The sequence below is a fragment of the Pseudorca crassidens genome, chromosome 8 (genome assembly GCF_039906515.1).
Source record: "Pseudorca crassidens isolate mPseCra1 chromosome 8, mPseCra1.hap1, whole genome shotgun sequence".
NCBI lineage: Eukaryota > Metazoa > Chordata > Mammalia > Artiodactyla > Delphinidae > Pseudorca > Pseudorca crassidens.
The window spans coordinates 2,287,313-2,313,789 of NC_090303.1; the positions used below are offsets into that span (position 1 = coordinate 2,287,313).

A 26,477-nucleotide genomic window follows, 5' to 3' on the forward strand; every position below is an offset into this window, starting at 1 on the left:
CTGGGCTCTCATGCGCCTCTGTGTGTGATGTCCCAGAGGGGACACTGGGGGGTGGGGGGGCTGCCCTTTCCTGTGCATCTGCCCGCAGCACTCCTGCAGGTGAAGGCCCAGTGGGTGCCAGCCTGTCAGCAGGTGGCATCCATCAGGTGCCTGGGGGCACTCCTGAATGTTTGGGTGGGCGGCCTGAGAATACCCTGTGTGACACGGAGGTACCTTACCCCCCCTCCGCCCCATCGCGTGTGCCAGGAGGGGTGCTTTTCTCCTCCATCCTGTCTCATTAAGGATCAAATGCTGGCTCTGCCCCATGATGTTGGTTCATGATCTCCTGATGGGTTTCTTCAGGGTCTCCACCATCGCTCTGAGAGGCATCCAGGAAGTAGGGCAGCCCTGGGCTGGAGAGGGACTTGGCCGGTGGGAAGCAGCAGGAAGCCTCACTGAGTATCTCTGAAATACTCTCAGCTTTGGGAGAATCCGAGCTTGGAATCACTCTGGGGTTTGGGTGAGCCCGACTGAGTTGGTGTCACCACTTGGTGCAGGGCAACCAGTTCTGCAGAAACCTTTGGAGTTCTCTGGTGGGTTGGGCTGGCCTGGGGAGGTGACGGCGGGGTGTCCTTGGCTTTGCTAGCTGAGGGATCCGCGCTGGAGCTGGCCGGGGCTGGGCTGGGTTCACCCGTGTGGCTTAGAGAAGGCTGGACACAACTTGTTTCCAGGTGTCACATTTACCAGGTGTAACTTAACAAATAGGTAAGTCTTTGGTATTTGGTTTTCTGGCTCCTGTGCAGCCTGTTGGAAAGGAAGGAAAAGGAGACCTTCATCCCCCAGGGGTAGCAGGCCAGTGCCATCCACCGCCCCAGAGAACAGGGCTCCCCGCACCTACTCCCCCCACCCCTGTCCGGGTACGTGACGGGACAGGCAGCTCTGGCAGGAGACCCGGAGGCAGTTCCGCCGCCTCAGCTGGTGGTTCTGAATGAATGAGTCATTTCCTCCCGGGCCTTCCCGGGTGCCGGGTGCTCCCAGGACCAGGATGGTCCCAAAGGGAAACCCAGCGCAGCGCGCCTGGCCTGCCCGGCCCCACTCCTACCCCGGGGCCCAGGGCTCCCCATCTTCATCCTCTCTGCCACTTTCCCCCGGCCCTCCGGCTCGCGCTCGGGGTGGGCCCCGCGGACACCCGGGCTCTAGCATGAGCGGTGACCTCGGGTAGTCACCTCTGTCCCCCACGTCTCTGCTGTCAGGCGGGGAGGAAGCCGCAGGGAGGTGTCGTGGGCGAGGCAACTGGTTTCAATCAGTAACCTGCTGGTCATCCCCCGCCGCCCGCTGCGGAACAAGAAACCAGGCGGGGGTGGGGCGGGGGCGCCGGGAGGGGAGGGGCCCCGGGAGAGGAGGAGGGGCTGGCGGGCGGGCGGGGACCCCCGGGCGGCCCTACTCCACTCGCTCGCCGGTAGCTCTCGGCAGGCGTCGGGCGCAACCCGTGGCGGTCCCTGCACGGGAAGTGTCTGCGGCCAGCGTCCTGTTTTCAGGAATCATCGACCTGCCGGTGAGGCGACTCGGGCTCGCGGACGCGGGGCCATCTGCGGGGAGGCTGTGCGTGGAAGGGGCGCGGGCAGAATGTGCGTGGAGGGCGCGCGGGGAGGATATGTGGGGAGGGTGTGCCGGGAGGGCGGGTGGGGAGGATTGCGCGGAGGGCGCCGTCCGGATGCTGGTCCACCTGGCGGAGGCGATTCGCGCGTGGCGGAGCTGGGCAGGTCTTCCTCAGTCCAAATTGAGCGGGAAGGGAATCGGGAGCATTTGGAACGTCCCCTTCTTGTCGGGGGAGAGGGGAAATTACGTTTTGGAGAATGAGTGTTACCGTACTTGCAGAGTTCAAATGGACTCAGGTGTGCGCCTTGAGCCAACAGACGACAAAGTGTCATACCGTAAAATACTGGCGTCGAGGTGTCCGGCAGGTCAAAAGAGAAACTTCAGTCACAGAGTATCTGACACAAATCCGATTTGCAGCGGGGAGCGGGTCCATCTGCAGCTCTTGTATGCAGCAGGCTGTTCTTAAGACCGGCACCTGGGGCAGCCTCGCCGGCTCCGGGGTCGGGGCGTGACCCGGGGACTCAAGGTCACCGGCCCGAAGTCTCCCTGCCCCCACCGCCCTTCCTCCAGGACTGGCGGTCTTTGGCCCTCCCCGCCAGAGGTCAGCCGTGCCCTGGGCGGCTCCCCGCCCATGGTGAATTGCAGAGAAACCCCGTCTGAAATCCAGGTTAGAACAGGACCATTTCCTGGAAGGCCTTCGAGGCCGGCTCCAGGCGTGGCGACCCTGCGCTCTGCACTCCCCTCGGCTGTTTTCCGTCCTTCCGTCTGCCTCTCCGCCACCTTGCCCTGACTAGCCTGGCCTCACTTTGGCCCATCTTTCCCCACTTATTCTGTTTTCCGGGTCAAAGAGACCTTAGGTTCTATTCGTTGGCTGTGACCTTGGCTTTTAAAAGACTTGCGATTTCCCTGAATAGAAAGATTGTCTCCATCTGGGTTTCCCACCCTGCCAACCCCTCCCATCCTGTCTGCTTTCACTCTGCCAGGCTCTCAGCACTGGGCTCCACTCTCCCACTTCTCAGCCAGTCTTCCATGACTTTTTTCCCTTTTCAGAGGCCAAACTGACCTTCTAGTTATCTCTCTACTAGACTCCTTAATTCAGCCAGGTCTATCGGGCATGAATTATAGTCTTTTCTAGGACTTTCAGCCCTGGTGGGCACTGAAGTAACACTTTAGTTGAAACAGACAAAGTAGTTTTTCTTTACATTGGCTTTTGTCCAAGTGGACTTTTTCGTTAATCAAAAAATTAATACAAACTCATTGTTAAAAAAAAAAAAAAAGAACCAAAACTAACATATAACAGAAAGTGAAACTTCCAGCTTTTCCCACTTCTTAAAGGTAAACCCTGAACATTTCTTTCACTTCCTCCCATATACACACACACATTCGCTTTTGAAATACGTTCATTAAAAAAAAAATGTTATGGGCTTCCCTGGTGGCACAGTGGTTGGGAGTCCGCCTGCCGATGCAGGGGACACGGGTTCGTGCCCTGGTCCTGGAGGATCCCACATGCAGCGGAGTGGCTGGGCCCGTGGGCCGTGGCCGCTGAGCCTGCGCGTCTGGAGCCTGTGTTCCGCGGCAGGAGGGGCCCCAATGGTGAGAAGCCCGCGTACCGCAAAAAAAAAAAAAAAAAAGTTATAAACGTTTACACACTTAGCTATATGCCAAAGTAACCCACCTGTCTGAATTTGGTTTAGTGGGTTAAAACTAAAATAAAACAGAACAACAACAAAACAAGAAAACCAAAACCAACTGAAGGGTGTTTTGATTTTGCAAAGTTAGTGTTGCTGAGACAGTCTTAAGTAAGGAAGGGGTGGGGTCAAACCAGATAATGTCGTATCTCATGGAAGTAGAACAGGCAACAGAGAAATTGTAACGTGCGCTGGCAGGCCCACATTAAGAGCTAGAGTGCGAATTTCGGTTCGCACTGTGTTCCCTTCAATGGTGGTTGGGAGGAAGGTGAGCGATGGCCTCCCGTGTCTCAGGTGGAAACAAAGGGTAGTTCTCAGTAATTAATGATTTAAAAAGGAACAAATAGTTCAGGAACAACCAACTGTTCTCAGGCAAGAGAAGTCACCATAGCAAAGGCAAGAATCAGTCATAAAGACTCCCCGTTTTGTTTCAAAGGGAAAGATTGGCCTGAAGCACATTCTTGAGCTGTTTTGCAGGATCCAAACCCCTTTAAGCGCCCAACCACCAGATTAACTGGTGCCTAAGGGGTGGTGATGCTGACCTTTGGGACCCACAATCAGGTGCCTGGATTTTGTCAATCTAGAGTGACCTTTACCTCTTTTTAATGCTAAAATATCTGCCCCAAGGGTGGGATTGCCGCCATGTTTGCACATGCACTGTGTGTTGGGGCATGTTGTCCGCTGGGCAAGGGCGTCCAGAACTCCCGTCTACACGGAAGGTCACGTGTGCCCTTTCATGAGTACACATGTGCCTTTGGCTTAAAGCATCCCCATCCCGCAGCTGGGGAGACGGTGCTTGGACGGCTAGCTCCCTGTCTCCTTCCTTGTTACCAGCAGTAAAGGCTCCTGCTTTAATCAGAAGTACCTGGTGTGTTTATTGGCTCAGCGCCCCAGGCAGTGGGCCCATCGGGTCCCCTAGCAGTCGAGGAGCCTGAGACCCCAGAGCCAGGATCAGAGTTCTCTGGGAGGTGGCACCTCCCGGCCGGAATCTAGTGAAACCCTCCTGTTTAGAGAACATGGGGTCCTGGAAAGTGAGAGGAGACACCTTTAGGACACCCGCGGCCCTTGGGACAGTGTTTGTTAGAAGGCATGCTTTCTGAGACAGGCTCCAGGTTGGGGGGTCTCACGCCGCTGGTCGGCCGGGCTGTGGGAAAGCCGTCAGCTCTCCTGGAAGCCCTGTCTCTGGACTAGGGCTCACCTGGGACCCTGCTGCCCCCTGAACGACAGAGTGGAAAGTCCATGCTTCTCTAGTACTGGACTCGGCCCCAGGCGCCTAGTTCCTACCGGAGGCCCCGTATCCCCCGGCATTTCTGCCTCGGGTGATGGCTGCAGGCACCTTGTGCAGGAACCCAGTGCCTCTGACGAAACGTCCAACCTCACCCCTTGCTTGGAACATCACACTGTGGCCTTCTTTCCCTGTCCTCCCACTCGACACAGCATCCCTGGCAGCCTCACCCTGATACCACCTTCCAGCCCTTTGGATTCGCCTCCTGGATGTGGAAGGTGCCACACTTTCCTGTTCTGATTGCATCTCTCCTCACGCTGTGTGCCCTTCAAATCCAACTGCAGGGAGGAAAAGCTTCTATCCTCTTAGATTCAGTTCTTGGGGGACTGCAGGTTAAAAAGACAAAAGACAGATTAGCAAGAGAAAAGACAGATTTTTATTTACATGTGTATGGGAGAGTTCAGAGAAAAATGTGATTTCAGGAGGTAGTTGGAATTTGGGGCTTATATACCATCTTAAAAGACGGGGTGGGGAGGGCTTCCCTGGTAGCGCAGTGGTTGAGAGTCCGCCTGCCGATGCGGGGGGATGCGGGTTCGTGCCCCGATCCGGGAAGATCCCACATGCCGCGGAGCGGCTGGTCCCGGGAGCCATGGCCGCTGAGCCTGCGCGTCCAGAGCCTGTGCTTCGCAACGGGAGAGGCCGCAGCAGTGAGAAGCCTGCGAACCGCAAAAAAAAAAAAAAAAGGGGTGGGGAGAGGCAGAGAGGCACTTCTGGGAGAGAAAATGACAGAAGGGGGTGGGGCCAAAAGGGCACTTAGAGAAACACAGAGGACTTCTGAGAGACAAATGGCCCCTTAGAAAAACAGATGAGATCTAAGATAGGACAATATCTATTTGGGTTTTTTTCAGAGAAAAGAGTTTTTTCCTAGGAGGGGTGGTGACATGTTTGGAAGTCTCTAGGTTCAGGCAGGTACGGGCTTTCGGGAACTCAAAGTCTTCAGCTCCGAATAGTTGTTATGTGACAGCGGCTTATTCTGGAGCCCTTTGTGTGGATCCAATATACAAACCTCTGACTGTCATTCCCTGCTTCCAGGTTTTCCGAGTCCCCCGGTCACCCCCAGGACGGTGTCACGTTGTCGGTGGTGACATGCGGCTGTCTGGGCACCTGGCCCCTAACCAGCGCCCGAATCCCGTCTCCCCATGCTGAGCTGGCTGAGCTGTTTCTTCTGCACCCTCCACATATCTCATGGGGTTTCATGTCTCCTTGTTGTAAATACCGTTAGTCCTGTCCTCTCTCTGCCACATCTTTTCCTGGCTATTCCTAGTCGGGGACCACTAAGAAACAACCCATTCCTCACGCTGAACTAGATAGACCTCCGGGCACTGTTTGCACCTTTCCCTGGCTCTCCGTCAGCCGACCTGCATTGGAGCTCATGGTCACTCGTGTTTGCGGCAGTGGACTCCGGCTTCTCAGAGCCCTGGGTCTTTCTCATCTCCCTTCAGATCACACACACCCCAGCGGGTGCGGGTTCTAACCTGAATAGGTACACCTTGAGGAACCAGGACAGCTACCTGTTGGGGATTTGACACATTGGATGACTAATGTGTGCAATGCTTAGCACTTTCTGCTCTCTTACAGATAATACTTAATTAGAAACGCATTAAGTTACTAAAAAGGTGAACTAAAAGTACCAGGCAAGTGCCCGAATCCCCCCTGGTGTTGCAGCTCCATCCACAGCCACAGGGGCTGAGGCGGGGCAGACAGACCAACCACCTTGAGTCTTTCCTGGTTGGACAGCGCTGCGACGCTAATTCAGTGATGGGGTTTGGCAAGCTGTATTTTCTCCGCCACGGAGGAAACGAAGTGTATGCTCCACAGGTTTCGTCCTGGGATGATGCCCAGGCTAGAAGTCTGCTGTATGATGTCAAGCGTGTGTCCTTAGGAAATGCACATACATATTATCTGTTGGAGGAAACAGGTCCAGGTGCATGATAACATTAATTCAGTAAAACAATTGAAAAAGCGGTTGTCAGAAACATTCCCTAAATTCTCTGAATGAGCTCACCTATGAATGGCCTCTCCTAGTTACACTGCACAAGGGCAGTGCTGGACAGTGCCCGCCCTGGGCCTCTGCGTGCAGAGTAGACGGTGGGGCATCCCCCCACGAGTGTTTGTCTATGCCTTAAGTTGTGACCCGGAGTTGAACAGACTGCAGTGGACCCTGGGGGACTCCTCCTCTCCGTGTTAAACCCCAGTGGACCAAACTTGGGCCTTGTTGGTAAAGGGACTGCAGCATCCCCTGGGCCTGTTTCCTGATTCCTTTGACGGTTGGAAAAAATAATGCAGCTTGCTGACTGAAAAAAAAAAGCACAACCTAACATTTGGGAAGTATGTTTTATGCGGCGGCCTCCCTGAGGACTAGCCCAGCACACAGCCTCTCAGAGAGCTCTGAGGGACTGCTCCGAAGAGGTAAGGGGGGAGCCAGGATAAAGAGGGAGTTTTGCTGAAAAACAAACAAACATGTAATTAAAAGATTACTACTAATCAGAAAAGCAGGCATCTCAAGGATTTCAGTGCTATTCTGTGTATGGGAAGATGCAAGAGTCTGGGCTCATGGAAATCATTCCTTTGATGTGCATCTTCACTACCTAGGGCCAGTGTCCTTCTTTTCTCCATCCTGAGTCCCCTCGGGGTGCACCATGAGGGCTGCTGCAGTGGCTGATGGAGGTAACATTCCCTGTTTACAGGAATGACTGGTGCCATTCGTTTGCCTACAAGTTTATGCACTTTTTTTTTTAACTTGAAAATTTCTTCTGAGATTCCACCATTGCCCTGTGCCCCTGCGTGGTTATCACTCCCTTCTTAATCATCACCAGGGTCTCCTTTCACAGCAACGGGGCCCGCTCCCCTCCCTAGTGGCCTCTGGAAGAAGGGGGAGTCTGGGTGAGCAACCAGCCTGCCAGTGAGAGTAGAGTGGCTCCTGGGCTCCCCGTCATGTTCTAACTGGTCTCAGGGGAAGTAAATTGAGAGGTTCACCGCCTCCCCACCTTTGACCTTTTTCAGTGGGCGGGGTAGGGGGTGGGGTGGGGGCGTGGCCATATCATTGATCCTCCACACCCAGGTCCTTCTGAGAATGAAATGTGGCTCTGGTGACTATACCGGGACTCCCAGGCCAACCTGCCTGTGTGCTCACTCCACCTATAAGTGTCTTAAGATACTTAGTGGGGAAATTTCCAATTAGAACATTGCAAAAGTCTGTGATTTTCTCTGCACAGAGTTGGTTCAGTAAAGCCTTGCTGCCCCCAGGATGAGGCTCAGGCCCAAGGAGGAGTTACTTTGGGGGTGGGGGGTGGGCGGGGTCGCAGCCTGGAGGGGAGCAATCACCTGGCACTGAGAGTACAAGGGGAAGCAGACCCCAAGCAGACTCAGGAAGGAGCCCAGGTCTGGGGCAGCAGAGGGCAAGGCCGAGGCAGGGAAAGCGGTTCTCTGGCTCAGGGGCAGGAGAAGCCACCCGGCCTAGAGAGCAACACTTTCTCTGCAAGGCCAGACAGGAGGTCTTCTCTGTGGCTGAGATTCCTTTCCTGGAAAATAGGGGTTGGGGACCTTCTGGGGTGCACTGTGCACCTCTGATTCAGCCGCTGCCCCGTGGGAAGGCGCCTCTAGCTCTTCCTCTTTCTGAGCTCCCCACCCCCTACCCACAGAGGAAGAGCCAGCAGCTAGGAGGGGACGGATTGCAGGAGGAGGGGACCCCAAGCCCTACTTCATCTCTCAGTGGACAAGGGAGAGCCGATAATGAGGGCTGGGGGCTGGCTTCGCCGGAAGGCACGTCTGCACTTACTGCAGACAGTGAGGTGGATCCCAGAGGGATAGCGGCTGCTGACTGCAGGGTGGAGGTGCCAAGGGCTGCATTTCCTGGAAGCCAGACTTCTTCAGAAGCTGGGCTGTCTGCATCAGTCTGTCTGATGGATGCTGTAAAGGCAAATTATGACCTAAGATTCTGATCACCAAGTACAATTCTACTTGGTTTTCCCCACACTGTCAAGCAATTCTCCACACCAGCCCCTCCACCAGGGGGTCCTACAATCCAACTCAATTCTGACACTGTCTACCTGGGGACAGTGTCAGACCCCAAAGGCTAAGGGCTCAGTCCCATAAAACTGCCCGCCTTCCCCCTCCCACTGCCCCCCATCACAAGTCCAGGTTATCACCTGTGCTTCTGACCCACTGGCTATAGAAAGGAGGTTCCCATAACCCCCCTCCTTGGGTTCAGTCAATTTGCAGTTGACTCACAGGCTGACATTTCCTCAGAAGTGTCCTGTAAATGCTAAGGGAGCATGAAGGCTAGGCGAAGAGAGACAAGGCAGCACTGCAGGAAAATCTGTGCTCCAGACCCAACTATGACAATATGCTTTGGTTTTCAGAATTTGCCAAAAATGGTCAGTATCTAAGTGTAACAGCGGCCATCAACCCTTTTTTCCAAAAAGAGGGCTTTGAGTTTTAGCTTTGTGAGGCTGGTTCTCTGGTAAGTGGCTGGTGAGGTAGCAGGTTGAGAACCTGACCTGGGGATGGGGGAGCTAGCTCCACCGTAGACCACTCACCGAGTTCACCCAGCAGGTGCTCGGGCTCAGCTCTGCGGGCACTGGTGTCGGGTCGGTGCTCTGGTGGCTGAGCCCCAGTAAGAACTGTGGTTGTGTCTCATGGTTTTCCCTTCCTCTGGTTCTGGAGTGGGACCAGGGCAGGGGTTGATCCCTACCTGCCCCAGGTCTTTCCCTTCCCTTCATGGCAGGCCCTCAAGAGCTGGTGCCTTTGCCGGGCCCCTCTCTGCCCCCTGAGCTGTCCTTGAGGCCTGCTGGAGGAGAGTTAAAATTCTAAAAGCGTGAGGCACCCAGGTGTGGTCTGTTGGGTCAAGGCAGTCTTGTCTGAGGGACCAGGAAGTGAAGAAGGGTTTTCTACCAGAGTAGGAGACGCCAACCCAGGCTCGCTTTGGGCACATTTCCGCCAGCTCCTCTCTGAAATTAGCAACCCTCCAGGTCTTATATATGTACGTGTATGTGATGTAAATTTGTTGAGTTCCTCTTGATGGCACTGACCTTCCACAGGTTAGTGTGGCCTTGCTGACGGTCCAAGTGACCTTGGTTCCTATTGGGGGGATCCACGAGGAGCCCATTGGACTGAGGTGTCTCTAATGCCGAGGCAGCCTGTGTCAGCACACTGAAATCTAAGCTGTAAATGCCTCCAGGCTACAAAATCAAAATGCTATGAACAACCACTCACACAGGCCCCTGGGCCTCATGCTGCAGCCGTCAGTCACGTCCTTGCTTTGCTTCCACCTTCTCTCCGTCTGCCGCTCTCCTGCTCCCTTGTCAACCACTGACTCCAATCGAAGTGCGCTCATATAAGCTCCTCAAGTGTTGACTATTACTTCTAACAGACTCTGTGCTGTTTTCTCCTAGGGTCCTGCCTCAGCTGAGGGATGGCCTCGCCAGGGGCTGAAACAGAGAAACCTGGAAATCACAAGTAAGGCTCTGACCTGCATGCTGCTGGGCTCGGGCTCACTGTGATGACTTTGAGCCACACAGTGCTCTAAGAGCTGACACACGTGGACACCTTGGTTCTCATGTCAGAGCCTGAAGCCTGGAGGACTGACCACTCAGTGGGCATACAGCTGAGCTGGCTGAAGACCCCTGGCACCGGGTGCCAGGGCCGCTGCTCGTAGCCTTGGGATGTTTGTTTCCCAAGGACGTCTGGGCACTTGCTTGGGGTGCCCAGACCTGTGTCCAGTGGGGTTTCTTTACATCTGGACACTCTTCTGAGTCACAGTCCCTGCTTCTTTCCCAGCTCTCTCTTGGTTCTGACCTTTCAATACTTTCCTTATTTCTTTGCAGTTTTTCATTATTCCACTATGTGATTCACATGGCCACTCTTTTATGTATATTTGTGCATTGCTGGTGTTGATGAAAAAAAATTACTCAGTAGTTGATCTAAGGAAGAAATGGAAAATTTTATTTGAGCCAATCTGAGGATTATAACCCAGGAGACAGTTTTTCAGAAAGCTCTGAGCATTGCTTCACCCATAAGAGGTCAAAGCACGGTTATATAAGTTTTTGAGACAAAGGGTAATAATACCAAATGATGCGTTACTGACAGTTTACACAATCCAGATCTACATGTACAGAGTAGTGGGCATGGGTCATCATGGCCCCTCACAAGATTAAGAAGGAAGGTTATCTCTTAAGGAGTTGTGACCCTTGATGAGATTAAAAAGGAATGCTGTCTCCTAAGGAGGTCTGGCTAGTACAGATGTACAACCCCCACTAAAGGGAAGAGAGGAGATCCAAATGGACAAAGGAAATGTTATGTTTAAATTTTTCTCATTTAAAATTTTAAAATATGAACTTTTTCATCAATTTCCCCCTTCTGATCATTAATCTTTTGATAGAAAGCCTTAGGTGATCAAATATTTGTTCCTTTGATGCCAGGGTGGTTGCTTACCTGCCCTGGGTTCATCATGTCCCTTGATGTCCAGACCTAATAGCCTGCTCCTTTCTTTCCTTTTAAGGGGTTATATTAGTAAGATGTCTGGCAAGGACTGTCAGTTCCAAGTTGTCCAGTAGAAGTTATGCCAGTTTAACCTTGCATGTACCTTGTGCTTGTTCATTAATTTATAGTGAGCAATAGATGTGATCAAAATTGAGAGTAAAATTAATGTCATTAGTAAGGGTTTAAGCGAAGATCCTCCTAAACCAAAGCATTTTCCTAGTATTTTTACTAAATTTGGAAGATGATCATTCAGAACAGAAATTTGATCCTTCATATGTCATAAGACGAGCTAACAAATACCTTGGCCAAATGGTCATACCACTGGAAAACTGATAGAAACCCAGAATCCTCATATTAAAGGCAGATTGGCAGGGGTTGTTTTCAAGGATACCTGCAGGTGAACTTAAGCCCAAGGGAAAGCAACTACATCTTCCTAACCAACCCAGGGAAAGCCAAGGCCATAAACTTTTCTGTAGGTCTACTGAGTCCTGTTAAGAGATACCCAATATTTAACATCTAGTGAAAAGGAGTATTTATGGCCAAGTTCAGAACAGGTGTCATTAAATTGGCCAGGTAGGCTGGTCTCACTTAGTGATATTGGTGATAATGTTAGCTTGAATGGTGCTGATAGTGTTGGTCTTAGTGGAAGTCTAAGAAGGCCTGATATGGTCCCTTCCAAGGTGGCTGTAAAGAGTCCTTTATCTGATATCTTTTCCCGTATGCATAATCCCCTGGTTGCAGGTCATGGCACATGTGATCTTCATCTGAAGATAGATGACTGAGATAAGTTTCAGAAACAAACTCTACAGTAATGTAACATAGCAACAAGGAATTATCTGAGAAGTGAGTCTGAGGCAGTAAATACAGACCTCAGTTAACAATTATCAGGTAATTAATTTTATTACCTGATAAAGCTACTGGGAACCCAGGTTCCCAATTTCTGGAGAGATCAGGTAGAAAGAAAAGATAAATGTCTCAATTCCACTTACAAGGGAGTAATTTACCCAAATTGCTGTAAGTCATAATTAGCTTGAGGGGAAGAGTTTCCTTATATCTGGAAAACAGATTCAAAAACCACCAACCAGGGAATTAATTCCCTGGTGGTCCAGTGGTTAGGACTCTGTGCTTTCACTGCAGGGGGCACGGGTTCAGTCCCTGATTGGGGAACTAAGATCCTACAAGCTGCACAGCGTGGCAAAAAAAGACAACAAAACCAAACCCGGAAAACAAAACCACCAACCAGGGATTGAACCCAGATCCCCACAGTGAAAGCACCTAGTCCTAACCACTGGACCACCAGGGAATTCCCAAAAAGTCCTTTCTATGAATCTTTTTGAAGATGAAGCAGTCTATAAATGACAAAAGACTTAAAAAAGCAAGGTTAAAGATCTGATTACAATGCAATTGTCAAAGAAACTTGGTTATTGCTTTGTCATACAACATTTTAAGACAAGAACTAGAATTATGACTATAAACATTTACCAGGACATACCAGATTCTTAGGAGCTCCATATAATTTCTAGAATATGTATATTAATAATATTTACCCATACAATATAACCTAGGAAGGTTTATCACCACTCATTTGACAATGCTTCCCATGTAATTTAACATACCAAATAAGCCTAATTAGTTTAATATTCCTCTCTCTGAGGTGCTTCAGGGGTCCTCTCTGAAGAACCCCAAAGTTAGCTAGAGGTCAAAAGAACTTCAGGGAGAATTTGATATTTGGGAGTTTGTCAAAATATCAAAAAAGGTTTAAAACACTTGGTCAAATAGGATATAGGTCACTGAGGAACAATACTTAATTCACTTAACCAAAGTGACAATAAAATATTTCACAAGCAAACACAGCTCACTCAAAAGGCTCACTTAAAAGGCAAAGAGGGCTTCCCTGGTGGCGCAGTGGTTGAGAGTCCACCTGCCGATGCTGGGGACGCGGGTACGTGCCCCGGTCCGGGAAGATCCCACATGCCGCGGAGCGGCTGGGCCCGTGAGCCATGGCCGCTGAGCCTGTGCGTCCAGAGCCAGTGCTCCGCAACTGGAGAGACCACAACAGTGAGAGGCCCGTGTACCGCAAAAAAAAAAAAAAAAAAAAAAAAAGGCAAAGAAACTTACATAATCCATTACCAAAAGCAACTCAATGTTCCAAGAAAACTTTATTCTCTTAACAGAGAGAGAAAACCAGACTCCAGTCTTGCATCAGCTACTCTTAATAACAAATGTATTTAATTCAATTCAATGCAATCCTAGCCTCACCACACACAGAACTCTTTTCTCAGTGTTCCCTTTTCCACACACCTTCCATAATGTTCTGTCTTTTGTCCCTTATTTATTGATTATGCAGAAAAAAACAGCTCTAGGACAGAATTAATTTCTTTCCGTTGAACAAAATGATTTCCATTCCTCATACCTTCTTTGGCTGAAAACACGTCTCTGACCTTCCTTGCATACTGAAATGTTTCCCTTATTATTTTAGTGGCTTTAGTTACATATATATTATAATTCTTAACCTTAAAACCTAGTATCCAGCAGAAACTAACAAATAGGCAATTATGAACTGTCTTTTACATTAGCATCCCAAACATTATCATCCCACACATTAGCAAACGTATACATACTATTTACCATTTCTAGAAAACACATGGTTTTTTTTTCTAACAGAAAATGTCTTAGTGTGGCACCAAATATATTTTTATTAATAGTCCTAAATATCTTTAATTTCTCTGTAAAAGGAAGCTTATGTTCAGTAATTAATGTTTCAGTATCTTATTTGGAATTAAATTCTGGATAGTCATTGAATTCCCATCCTTTAACTTAATCTAACAAAACTCTAAAGTTTCAAGTTATCTAAATCTGGAGAGACTATTTTTAAGCAGACATTCCTAAAACATAATTATTCCTTTAGAGTTTACACCAAAACTCTCATCATTTCCATTTAATTCACTTAAAAGTTTAGCATACCAAGTCATTTCTCTTGCTGACAAATTTTGTAACAGGAATAATAAGATCTTATGTGATTTCTAGTGAACCTGGGTACAGTAAGAGTATTATACTTAATGTTGGTGACTGTAAAGACATGTCTGTATTAATTAAACCATTTGCTTTCATTAAAATTAATTTTAATGAAATTAAAATTAATCCTAGCTCACAGGATTCTGAAATTCATTCGAGATAGTTTCTTTTATATTTCTAGGTATGTATATAAGTAGCAGCTAACTTCCTTTAAGCCAATTAAATAGAGCTCTTATACAAATTAATTTTGGCAATACTACACATCGACAATACAGTTAGACACATACAGACACACAGACAGAGACCCCATGGTTCCCAAAGTTCCGCAATTTCAGCCCTGAGTCAGGAACAATAATAGAAATCCCTTCAGTTACAAAAGAAGTTGGATTCAGATTGGGTTTCTGGCAGATGCAACAGGGTTGCCTGTCTAGAGGGCCAAACCCTTTTTACTAATATTTATGAAGAAGACACTTTAGATTTGCGTGTCCTTGACAAGTCAACTTCCAAATTACCTATCTCCCTTTTGTTTTCTTCTCTGGATAAGAGTTGCTTTCCTGAAATCTGCATTTTAAAAAGATTGCAAATCATTCTGGAGGTGATCAGGTAGAATATTTGCATCTCAAAGGCATAGAGGGAGAAAGGCAAGTTCCTCCTAGGAGGACTTTGTTCCCTTAAGGCCAGGAGTTTTTTTTTTCTTCTTCAATGCCTACAAGCCTCTGAAGATAAATAGGGGAGGATTTTGGAGTGGTGAAAGGATTGGTAAGCTTTGAGATGTTTCTGAAGGCACACCTCAGGTCCTGTAAAGACTAGATTTGTAAAACAAGGGCAGCTGTTTTTCATTCCTCAAAGAATTGGGTGACCTTCTCAGTGTATCAAAGGACTGACATGCCCATTCGTGTATGTTGGAATGTTTTACTTCCCCTCACTTAGCTTAGGGGAGAAACCCCCCACCCCCCCAAAAAAAAAATTCCTGTCAAGCTCTGAGTATCAGCTCTGGTCAGTTTAGTCAGACCACAGACCAGTGCCCTCCCATCTTGGTAATCCGTTCACAAAAAATTTGAGGATCCTCCCTGGCTTTAAGAAATTCTTTAACTATGGCCCTCAGTTCCAACTTTTTGAGACAAAGGGTTGTATGTCAAATGATGTGTTGCTGACAGTGAACACAATCTAGATCTACAGGTACAAAGTGAGTAGTGGGTCATGGGTCGTCATGGCCCCTCACAGGATGAAGAAGGAAGGTCGTCTCCCAAGGAGGTCTGGTTAATGCAGATGCACAATCTACAGTAAAGTGTGTGTGTGGGGGGGGGTGGCGGAAACAGGCAGAGAACAATTTTATATTTAAAATGTTCTCATATTGCCCTAAAATACAAATTTTTTTCATCACTGGAGAAGCAAGAATTTGATGTCTTAATCCCAATTCCTACATGGACTTGAAATCCACTACTTTTCCCAGTTTCCTCCCCACCCACCTCTGCTGGGGTTCCCTGGGAGACCCCATCCTGGGCAGTGGCCTCTCCTGGTTCTGGTGGCCTCTTGCCTTGATGATGTCCAGGGCCGTATGCTGCCCTCTGGGAACCCAGCTTAGGGCTCCTTGGTTCTCTTCTGGGAGGTCCCTCAGGAACTGCTCTGGATACTTGCACGTGTGGGTCACCTAATTTCACACGGACACCTGTCCCCCCCTTTCCTTCCCCATGGGTTCTGAGGTCCATTTTCAAGTTTTGGAGCTGCCCTGAGAATAGTACTTGCAGAGAGAATTTTTAATTGCACTAGTAGGATCGCTGGTGCTTCTTCTTTTTTTTTTTTAATAAATTTATTTTTGGCTGTGTTGGGTCTTTGTTGCTGCGCGCATGCTTTTTCTAGTTGCGGCGAGCGGGGGCTACTCTTCGTAGTGGTGCGCGGGCTTCTCACTGCGGTGACTCCTCTTGTTGCTGAGCACGGGCTCTAGGTGCGCAGGCTTCAGTAGTTGTGGCTCGTGGGCTCTAGCGTGCAGGCTCAGTAGTTGTGGCTCACGGGCTTAGTTGCTCCGCGGCATGTGGGATTTTCCCCGACCAGGGCTCGAACCCATGTCCCCTGCATTGGCAAGTGGATTCTTAACCACTGCACCACCAGGGAAGTCCCTCCCTGGTGCTTTCAATCATTGACAAGCAAACACGCCCTGTCCCCACTTTCCGAGCCCCTCCCCCCCGCCCCTCCCTGCCCCACCCCCCTTCCCGGGTTGAGGATCCTGGAGGCTGGCTGAGTGGGTGGTTGAAACGAAGGCTGGAGAAGGGAGGCCTGGCGTCAGGTGCCCTGGATGTGATTCCACTGAGCAGCGACCCCTCCCTGTTGGTTAGTCATTATCTTCCCCTCCCTCCGACGTTTTATGGTCAATACCAGCTTGTATGGTCCACCCTCCAGAGGCCAGCGTGTCCTGTGAGGAGCCCTGAAGTCCAGCTCATGAGCACAGCCTCTTATTAAAGGTGTGACCCTGAGCCTTTATGACGGGGACTGGTAGAACCTAGCCTCTGTGGCAGTTGTGGTGTCGAATGACTTATACGCACCACCACTAATGGCATGGTTTCCACCGCAGTTGAATGTCTTCCACCCTGCTGCTCTCTGCATCCCTTCGGCCTGGCATAGGGCCTGATGCGTGCTTGTGTGAGATTCAGCTGAGGGTCCCCCTCCTCCCTGCCCCAGAGCCCCTTCCTTGTTCTCTGCCAGTCCCTTGAGCGTGCGGCGCAAGATGTCTGGGCCAGTTTGTCTAATGGTCAGTCGTGTTGTCCCTTCCCTGCTGATAAACTCCTGGAATCAGGAGCCGAGTTTCATTCATTTTGCATCTCACCCATTTCTTTTACAGAGTAGGTGCTCAATGAATATTTGTTAAATGAATAAAGTGACAGAATAAAGCAAGGTAAAGTCACTTGACATCACGTGTAGACTAGAAAATAGTTTTCCAAGTAATATGTCTGTGACTTGTTGTTTTAAAATCCTTTAAAAAGTGGAGTTTAATCTATAAAAAATTGAATCACTATGTTATAGACCTAAAACTAATACAATACTGTAAGTTATCTATACCGCAGTAACAAAAATACTTGTTCTATTCACTGTTACGTGTCCGATTTACATATTTTAAAATCCTTGTTGGTCTTCACAGTTACGCCATATTTCCTTCTCCTCTTCCTGGAATGAAAGAGGAAGGAAACGTTTTCTATTTTGAAATATGACACAAAGTTGTTTTATCTCATTCTGTTTCGTCAGTTCCAATGCTTGGCCCTTAGCCCTTCTATTTGTACTCTTTGTTCATAACATCCTGAAGGAGAACAAGAACCATAATTACAGTAAAATATTTGTCTTTAAAGGAGCTTCAGATGCTCTGGCTGTGTTATGACTTCAGAATTTCAGCTTGGTCTGGAGAACTGGATTTGGTCCCTTGAAAAGAGACCTCCCTGCCCCAGGAGAGTAAGCCTGGTCAGGACCGGTCGGGGTCCAGTGCAGACTCTGGCTTGGGCAGGTTGCTTGCCCCTCCTGAGGGAGACTCTCGCATCCCTGCCCCGGTGCCAATAGCACAGTCTGCTAGCGGTCCTGCTGCCAGTTTAGTGATGAGCTCAGCGTGTTGGCCAGTCCACCAGCACCCTCCCCTTTAGAAAAAGATCTGTCTCTCTTCAGTATTTTGTTCGCATCTTTTCTACATCAGCCTTTTGAGACTGTTTGCCTGTGAGTTAACTTAGATGCCATTCTAGGGAAATCGGAGGGAAATGTGAGAAGCACGAAAGTAGGAAGCGAGGAGATGCAGGAGAGAGAGAAGCAGGTGCCCTCGGCCTGGAGCCTGGGCATCTACGGTTGCTGACCGATGGATCCAGAGGGAATAGGTGTTTACAAATCACAGGCTGCTGAGAACTTCTCTTCCTGTATGGTTTTTTTCTCACAGAGTTAGACTGAGAAGGAAATGTGATCCGTGGGTTCGGGGCGGAAAGTGTGACTCTGAAGGAAGAAACAGCAAGTCTTGATTGCTGGGGACCCATGGCTGCCTCCCTCTGTGCCACTGGCATCTGGCAGCACACCTGTGAGTGGAGTCAGGAAGGCACAGCTGTGGAAGGAGGCGTGTCTAAGGCTGGAGATGCAATCTAGACCCGGGCATCGTGTTTGTAAATAAAGTTGTGTTGGAACACATCCACACTCATTTGCGTGTTGTCTGTGGTCACTTTCATGGGCGAACAGCAGGGCTGAGAAGTGGCAACAGAGCCCCTATGAACTGCAAGGAAAAAATATTTACCATCTGGCCTTTTATGGGAAATGTTTGCTAACCCCTATTGCAGGCCAGCAGCGTGCTGTCCAAGAGAAATATAATGTGAGCCACACAAAGTTTCTAGCAGCCGCACCGAGAAAAACCAAAATGAAAAGATGTCTTGTCTCATTACTCCCTTTGGACATTGTACCAGCAAAGTGCTGGCTAGTGAAACAAAACGAAAAAGCAAGGCCTCAGATTGGAAAGGCTATCTCTGGGTGGGAGAATTAGAGGCTATTTTTCTTCTTCTCATCCATCCATATTTTCTGTGATAAATGTATTATTTTTATCCATTTATTTATTTATTTATTTATTTGCGGTACGCGGGCCTCTCACTGCTGTGGCCTCTCCCGTTGTGGAGCACAGGCTCCAGACACGCAGGCTCAGTGGCCATGACTCACGGGCCCAGCTGCTCCGTGGCATGTGGGATCTTCCCGGACCGGGGCACGAACCCGCGTCCCCTGCATCGGCAGGCGGACTCTCAACCACTGTGCCACCAGGGAAGCCCTATTTTTAAATTGAAGCCAAGTTTATATGTTGAATGAACCTGGGTTGGGTAGCAACTGGCTACATGCTTTATATGGGATGATTTGGCGTTTTGATTTTTTTTTTTTTTTTTTTTCTTTTTGTGGAGCCTTTCGACTTCGGGGATCTTAGTTCCCTGACCAGGGATTGAACCCGTGCCCTTGGCAGTGAGAACGTGGAATCCTAACCACTGGACCGCCAGGGAATTCCCATGATCTTTGTGCTTTTTTGGTGTTCTTCTGCGTTCTTCCTGATCATCCTCCAAAGAAGCCCTGGGTGTGAAGAGCGGGTGAGGGGAAGGAGAGAGGGAGGAACGGAGAGAGTGTGGGAACCTCTGCAGGCTGGGATCGGCCTGCCCGCTGTGGCCCATGCGCCTCGCTGGCACAGGGTGTCGCTGTGGTCCTGCCGGCCCCTGGACGCTGGTTCTCTAAACTGCCTCCTTTCCTGTTTTGGGACAGCGACTTTGTACAGCTTTGCAATCCCCACGTGGCTGCAATGAAAGAAGATGTCCTCTACCATTTCAGCCTTAGCACCAGCACGCACGACTTCCCGACTATGTTTGGAGACGTGAAGGTAAAAGCAGGGGTTTTGATTCTGGGCATTTGCCCCAAGATTACCCCCCTTTCAGGTGACACAGGTAGACTGCGCCACACAGGGCGGAGGTGACAGAGGACAGGCTCTTGAAGTTATATGTTGATCGGATTTTTGCAAATTGTTACCTTTCAAGAATATGAACTATTGAGTGAAAGAAAACTATCACAAAGACGTATTGGTTCCTATAATTGAAACAATGTAAAATAAATTTCCTAATGCTTCACTGAGAGACTAGAAAGGAGCAGACACTACTCCTTTTCTAGGGGAGCAAGGGATACCCAGCAGGGGCAGTCGCATGTGTCTGCTGTCTCTCATTTAAGATGCACATCCATCTGTTTAGCTAGTTTGGTCCTGACTTATCCTCGCAGAGGACTTTTAAAGTGTCTAATCCCCGTGTGGAAAAGTGGGCTAACGTTTAGAATTCAAAACTGAAACAAGCCAGTGACCCTAGGTCCAGGGCTGCCTCATGCGATCGTAAAGTCATAACCAGGTTACATCCTGTCAGCCACCCAGATCTTTTGTGCTGTTCGTTTCAAACCGAGGGACGACTTTCCACGTGTTGTTTTCTTTTTGTTTTTAAATTTTTATTGGAGTCTAGTCGATTTACAATGTTGTATTAATTTCAGGTGTACAGCAAAGCGAATGAGTTATACATATACACATATCCACTCTTTTTTAGACTCTTTTCCCATATAGGTCATTATGGAGTACGGAGTAGAGTTCCACGTGCTATACAGTAGGTCCTTAGTAGGTATCTGTTTTATATACAGTAGTGTCTATATGTCAATCCCAATCTGTCAATTTATCCCTTCCCCTCCTTTCCGTGTGTTCTTAATTCATTCCGTTTTCAATTCTCTCCTTAAGTTTAACCTGTAATTTTTTCTAGGCTACAGAAGTTTTCCTTTTTATGTTAAGAGGCTAATAACTATTTGATCACCAAGTCCTTAAGACTGGCTTATTCACCTGTTTTTCTTTTGACGCTTTCACGTACGACACTTTGCAGATGAAGGTTCTACTCCTCTGAGAGCCACCTGCTCACCGCACAGCTGCGACTCCCCGAGCCCCCACTGGCCCCCGGCTCTTTCCACAGGTTGGCCATTTGGGCCTCTGCCAGCCAGTGAAACAGCAGTTAGAAGCCCGTGTTACAGATGGGCTGTGGGGCCCTGGTTGCACACTGAGGGGCCCGCAGCATCTTATTTCAAACGCCGGCTCTCCAGTGCAGTGGGCTGCTGTGCACACGATGCGTGGAGCCTGGGCTTTCCTGCTGGAGAGGGCGAGGGTGTGGTTGTCCTGGCTTGTGTAGAGCTGATTGCTCTGCACTGTTGGGGCCTCTTGCACTGAGCTGTGAGTCCATGAACGAGTGCTTCTTAAACTCAAGGGAGTGTCAGAATCAGCAGGGGGCTCCTTAGTGAACACATTACTGGCTCCCCAGATGCGGGGGGGCCAGGGAAGGGACCTGCATTTCTAGCAAGTTCCAGGAGATGATGCTGCCGCTGGCGGGGGGCACTTTGAGGACCCCTGCTGTACAGACGGGGTGCAGTGCCTGTGCTGATTGGGGCTCTGTTCTCTGTCTGCAGTTTGTGTGTGTTGGGGGAAGCCCTTCCCGGATGAAAGCCTTCATCAAGTACATGGCCGTGGAGCTGGGCCTTGACCACCCAGGTGCAGAGTATCCCGACATCTGTGAGGGCACCGACCGCTACGCCATGTTTAAAGTGGGCCCGGTGCTGTCGGTCAGCGTGAGTACCTGCCCTCGTGGTGGGCTCAGCCCTTGGCTCTGCAGGCCCCATCCCCGCCCTGCACACAGCCTGACAGAGGAAACAGGAGTCGAGGAGAGCCTGGGGCTGGGCTGCAGAGGTAGTGGAGCCCGTCTCCAGGAGAGACAGATACACACGTACAAACACACGCGCACACCCACCCAGCTGTGCGCACACAGTGAGCACCCAGGTTGGAGACCCGGGAAGATGGTGCTCTGCCTGGACCAGGGCCACGAAGAGAGCCGGGCACCAAGTGGTCCCCACACCATCCGCCTGTGTTACTTCACACACATGCGATTCAGCAATGGGTGAACACAGAAACCTCTGGTGTTCTCGTTTTCCAGTTTTGGTTCCCTTTGCAGACGAGAACATTTTTAGAGGAAGTGCTGCCTTACAGTAAGGCTGCCCCTGAGGCTGGGACAGGGGCCCAGCCCTCTGGGCAGCTGAGACGTCTGGTGGTACTAACCACCCGCAGCACACCCAAGAGTAAGACGTAATCCATGGAAGCACTTCCCACAAGTAAGACTGCAGGACGAACACGTTCTCCAAAGAGGGCTTGGCCTCAGGGGCAGCTCCTGGCAGACGTGGCACCGGGAGGGCCTCTGAAGAAGGGCGGTTTTGGGGATGCGGAGGTGGAGGAAACGGCACAGGCAGAACCGCGGCGGTGGAGCCACCAGCCAGTTACCGAGTTTGGCTGCGGCAGAGCGTGTGGAGAAAAGGGAAAACGTGTGTGGGGCTTCCCACGCCAGGGGATGTCTGTTACCTAGCAACAGCAGCCTCCTGGTCCTCAGCTGCCATCTGTTCCACGGGTGGTGTGGATCAAAGGGGTCATCCATTCGACAGCTTTGTGCAAACCTTTACACTTCCCCAAGTGTTCGGTTTTTACATGTACGTTAGGAAGTTCATCTTCTTTACCACCAGTTAGCAATGCAGCACAGAACACACAGAGGTGCTACCAGAGCGTGACGCTGGCATTTCTCCCTGGTTCTAGCACGGGATGGGCATCCCCTCCATCGCCATCATGCTGCACGAGCTCATCAAGCTGCTGTACCACGCCCGGTGCTCCGACGTCACCCTCATCCGCTTCGGCACCTCTGGTGGGATAGGTTAGTGTGCAGAGTGCCACTGGGACCCGGGTGGGCAGCGTGGGGACCCAGAGCTCCTCCCTGAGCCGTGCCCAAGGAGAGCTCAGCAGCAGCAGGCATTTTGTTATTTTTTTCTGGTCCAGCTACTTCTCCCAACTCATACCCCAGAAATAGGCAGAGAAAGGCACCAGGCCACGTGCACCCGAAAACCCGTCCTTTTGGAGTTATACAACGTGTGCCTTCTTGTTTGCTTGATTCTCTTTTAATTCTTGCTAATCCCTCTTTTCTCTGCCTTTCTCCTTCACTTTGCTCACTCCTCCTCTTTATTCCTGCAAAGATGTGAAGCACCTTATGAGAAAACCTACAGGAAAATCAAAGGGGGAAGAGAGAGATGCAATACAAAATTAAGATGTGTCCTTAAGTTGCGTGAAAGCCCTCCCGTTCGCAACATAATTTTTTTAACATCGCAAAGGCAACAAAGAAAGAAGAGGATGCAAGGAGAAAGTAAAACGCTAAACATCATGTTGAGTTTTCAGCCAAAGTCTTTGAGGCAAACTTGTTTTACTCTGATGTCCCACCTCTGGGCCGGTTTTTCTGCGGAAAACTGGGTGCTAGTAATTCTCGCTCCCGCTGAGGAGCTGGGAGCTGCTGGAAGGAGGTCTGCGGTCATCAGCCTGGCCTCTGTGCATTTGTTTCTGACTGCCTAGACCTGACCTCCCCTGCATTTATGGTAATTCGAAAATTTAGGTTTTCTCGCTGTGATAGAGGATCGCTGTAGGTCCTAAATCTTCTCAATAGGTTGTCTCATTTTTCTTTTCACTATATAGACAGATTGATGGTTAACATCCGTGTTTGCAGATTGTAATTCAAAGTTGAAAGGAGCTGTTCTCGGGAAAACACCCCAATGACCACGAGCTCCCAGGCTGTGCACACTTAGTCTGTGATACCATCGACCCAACGGACTCGTGGCTGTGCACATCGCATCAGTGTGGGCGAGGAGCTCCAGCAAATCCTTCCTGAGTTCTTGCTTTGGAGGGATTTTAAAATCAATAATCAGAGAGAGAATTCTGGAGGGAGTAGGGTGGATTTTGAATCTCCCAAAATTGCCCCATAAAAATGGAGAGATCAACTAGAGAGCCAGACCCCAAACCCCCGACAACAGTGTGACATGGTGTCCCCACAAATCCCAAAATAGGAACAGTGGGTGGCCGGCATGGGCCGCCACTCGGGAGGGAGAACTGGGTGACTCCAGCGTTTCTGTCAGATGTGAGAATTCTGAAACGGCCAACAGGTATCCGGGGAAAGGGCAGGGCCTGTGTGAGGAAGAGCAGCTGACACTGGGAGGGGTCCTGCGCCCTCCAATTTGAGGTCTGGAGTGGCTTGAAAATTCTAGGCCCCGTGAGTTCATGAAAGCCGCCAGCTGAGCTTCTTTCCAGGTCCACACTCGGTGTGGGGAGACACCTGAGGAGAGCCTACGTTGACCAGAACAGGGACAAAGCAGCGAGGGAGAGAAAGTCCAGATGCACATGCAGGGGGCAAGCAGAGCCAGAGCTTGGCAATTGGCCACGTTTTTTGTTTTTTAAACTAAAGTAGAGACACAATTTATACTTTATTTATTTTTTAAATTTTATTTATTTTTGGCTATGTTGGGTCTTTGTTGCTGCGTGCAGGTTTTCTCTAGTTATGGCGAGTGGGGGCTCCTCTTCCTTGGGGTGCACAGGCTTCTCATTGTGGTGGCTTCTCTTGTTGTGGAGCACAGGCTCTAGGTACGCAGGCTCGGTAGCTGTGGCTCGTGGGCTTCAGTAGTTGTGGCTCGTGGGCTCTAGAGCGCAGGCTCAGTAGTTGTGGTGCACGGGCTTAGTTGCTCCACGGCACGTGGGATCTTCCCGGACCAGGGCTCGAACCCATGTCCCCTGCACTGGCAGGCGGATTCTTAACCACTGTGCCACCAGGGAAGCCCATGGCCACGTTTTTTAATGTTTCATGAGAGCGGCTGACGTGGGGCTCTGGGACAGATCTCCTGGCTCCTTCCTCCTCCCTAAATGTTTAGGAAAACCAATATCACATTAAAGTAAGTAGTAGTGTAGTAGTAGGAAAGGCTCCTGGTCAAATCCCATGCAAAGTTATTAAAAAACCAAAGAGCAAGGAGCAGAGTAACGTCTGTACAATCTTGGAAACGCCCAGGGAGGCACAGGAAGCAGGACCTCCGGTGGGTCAGTCCTGGAGGGAAGCCAGGGTGTCAAGAGCTGGTGACCGCAGGAGCCAGGTTTGGGGTGCCCCAGTGTTCCTTACTCAGAACCTGAAATAATAAGGTACAAAACAGGGACCAGCTGAACACATACTGGTAAAGGGAGCCCCAGACAGTTCCAGCAGCGACGGAAAGACGCTGCTCTGTGGGGATGGGCCGCCCATCAATTTCACTTTCTTCTTTGCACTTTTCTGTATTTTCTGCAGCGTCTACACATTCATTACTTTACCTTCAGGAAAAAAAAAATCTGGTGCTGAAAAGAGATCCTTACCTATTTCTTTTTAGGGCATGACTGACCCTTCAGTGTTACAGTGCGTGGACGGGGCCCTCCCCTCCCTAACCGCCCCTTGCAGCCGGGACACCCGCTTCTTCCTGCAGGTCTGGAGCCCGGCTCCGTGGTCATCACCCGGCAGGCGGTGGACGGCTGCTTCAAGCAGGAGTTCGAGCAAATTGTCCTTGGGAAGCGCGTGGTCCGGAACACGCACCTGGACGATTGGCTGGTGCAGGAGCTGGTGCGGTGCTCCGCGGACCTGGGCGAGTTCCCCACGGTCGTGGGCAACACCATGTGTACCCTGGACTTCTATGAAGGTGAGGAGTGCGCTGGTCTCCCGCCTGGGGGTCCGCACCGCTGTGGGCCTGCGTCTCAGCACCGGTTACCTCGCGGGCCAGTGGGTCGAGGACAGGCGGGGCCCGTCGGGCTGGAAAGCATTTCTGTCTGGGGGCGGGGAGGGCATGCAGTAGGCGCTTACTGAGTGCCCGGGGGTGGGGGGCGGTGGAATGGGAGGTGGGCGCTCCCGGGCCAGCATCGGCTCTCCACGTTCCCAGGGCAAGGCCGCCTGGACGGGGCCCTCTGCTCCTACGCGGAGAAGGACAAGCAGGAGTACCTGCGGGCGGCCTACGAGGCCGGCATCCGCAACATAGAGATGGAGTCGTCCGTATTCGCCGCCATGTGCAACGCCTGCGGCCTCCGAGGTTGGGTCCCTAGGCCGCAGCTCCCCCAACTGCCCCCCCACCCCCCCCACCCCCGTCCTCCCGGGCCCCGCCCATCGCCAGCCTTGGCCTTGCACCCGCCCTGCCCCCAAGGCGTGTTTCTGGACCCCTGGGCTGGGACCTCCTTGGATTGTCACGTGGTCCAAGGCAGGGTCCTCAGTGTCTCTGCAGGGATTCACGTGCCACCGAGAGGCCAGAAAGATGAGAAAGTCCCCCCTTCGGGTCTGGGCAGGCTTCGCGGCTGACTCTGCAATGAATCTGGCCTTCAAAGATCTTTCGATTTCTGAATTGGGGCTAATCCACCGCAGCTCCTGGCCTCACCCTTCAAGGTCCAGCTCTGCCTTCCGGAATACCTGCCTCACAGCTTTCACGTCACCTTGCCTTTCGAGGCAGTGCAGGGCCCCCCGAGCTGGTCCTGGGGTTTGCTTGGGGATCTGTGGGAACAAAGGCAGGCAAGGATAAGGACAGAACAGGATAGTGTGGCCCCCTGAGCTTTTTCGTGTTCTCCGTCTATCAGAAGCCACTGTCGGCCCCTTCCCTTGAGGCCTGGACACTGGTCTCTGTGAGCTAAGCTAGAATCCCGCTCTTTGCACTGACCTGGTGTTTGCTCTTTGCAGCGGCCGTGGTGTGCGTCATGCTCCTCAACCGCCTGGAAGGTGACCAGATCAGCAGCCCCCATGAGGTGCTGGTCGAGTACCAGCAGCGGCCCCAGCGGCTGGTGGGCCACTTCATCAAGAAGTGTCTCGCGGCATCCTGAGGTCCCCAGATCTCCAGACATGAGCATTGGTGTTTGCAGCAAATAAAATCATTGCCACAATCTCCTTCTGTATGACTTCCTGCATCCTTTGTAAAAGAGTCTGGGGAACCGATTGTGTTTCAGAGGCAAAGAATCCTGCATTAACTACGCAGGAGTTTTTGTTTTTTGAAAGCTTCATGGGAGAATTTCCACCACGTTAGCCTGATTTGGGTTT

At 50.6% G+C, this 26,477-nt stretch overlaps 1 protein-coding gene and 1 long non-coding RNA gene across 4 annotated transcripts; one reads left to right on the forward strand and one right to left on the reverse strand.

The window, feature by feature from the left end:
* Positions 1-1,396: 1,396 nt before the first annotated feature.
* UPP1 (uridine phosphorylase 1) lies at positions 1,397-26,327 on the forward strand. Of its 3 annotated transcripts, XM_067745637.1 has the most exons (8): positions 1,397-1,534; positions 9,945-10,008; positions 19,294-19,408; positions 21,007-21,165; positions 22,175-22,289; positions 24,895-25,104; positions 25,342-25,488; positions 26,124-26,327. In XM_067745637.1, exons 2-8 carry the CDS (start codon positions 9,965-9,967, stop codon positions 26,261-26,263), a joined length of 930 nt encoding a protein of 309 aa, XP_067601738.1. In that variant the 5' UTR covers positions 1,397-1,534; positions 9,945-9,964; the 3' UTR covers positions 26,264-26,327. The 3 variants fall into 3 exon arrangements, with proteins under 3 accessions (XP_067601738.1, XP_067601740.1, XP_067601739.1); XM_067745639.1 differs by lacking the exon at positions 19,294-19,408 and having other exon boundaries at positions 1,442-1,534; XM_067745638.1 differs by lacking the exons at positions 1,397-1,534; positions 9,945-10,008; positions 19,294-19,408; positions 21,007-21,165 and adding an exon at positions 21,175-22,071.
* LOC137228770 (uncharacterized) lies at positions 2,190-5,202 on the reverse strand. Its single transcript, XR_010945346.1, has 3 exons — positions 5,003-5,202; positions 4,722-4,877; positions 2,190-3,141 (listed from the first exon to the last, which is right to left on the reverse strand). It is a non-coding gene; the product is annotated as an uncharacterized lncRNA (long non-coding RNA).
* Positions 26,328-26,477: the final 150 nt, after the last annotated feature.

What these genes read in the sequence shown, in the direction of transcription:
- UPP1 (XM_067745637.1), top strand. Translation starts at nt 9,965, where the DNA reads ATGGCCTCGCCAGGGGCTGAAACAGAGAAACCTGGAAATCACAA. An exon ending in CTATGTTTGGAGACGTGAAG is followed by an intron (nt 19,409 to 21,006) that starts GTAAAAGCAGGG and finishes CTCTGTCTGCAG; the next exon opens with TTTGTGTGTGTTGGGGGAAG. An exon ending in TACCCTGGACTTCTATGAAG is followed by an intron (nt 25,105 to 25,341) that starts GTGAGGAGTGCG and finishes CCACGTTCCCAG; the next exon opens with GGCAAGGCCGCCTGGACGGG.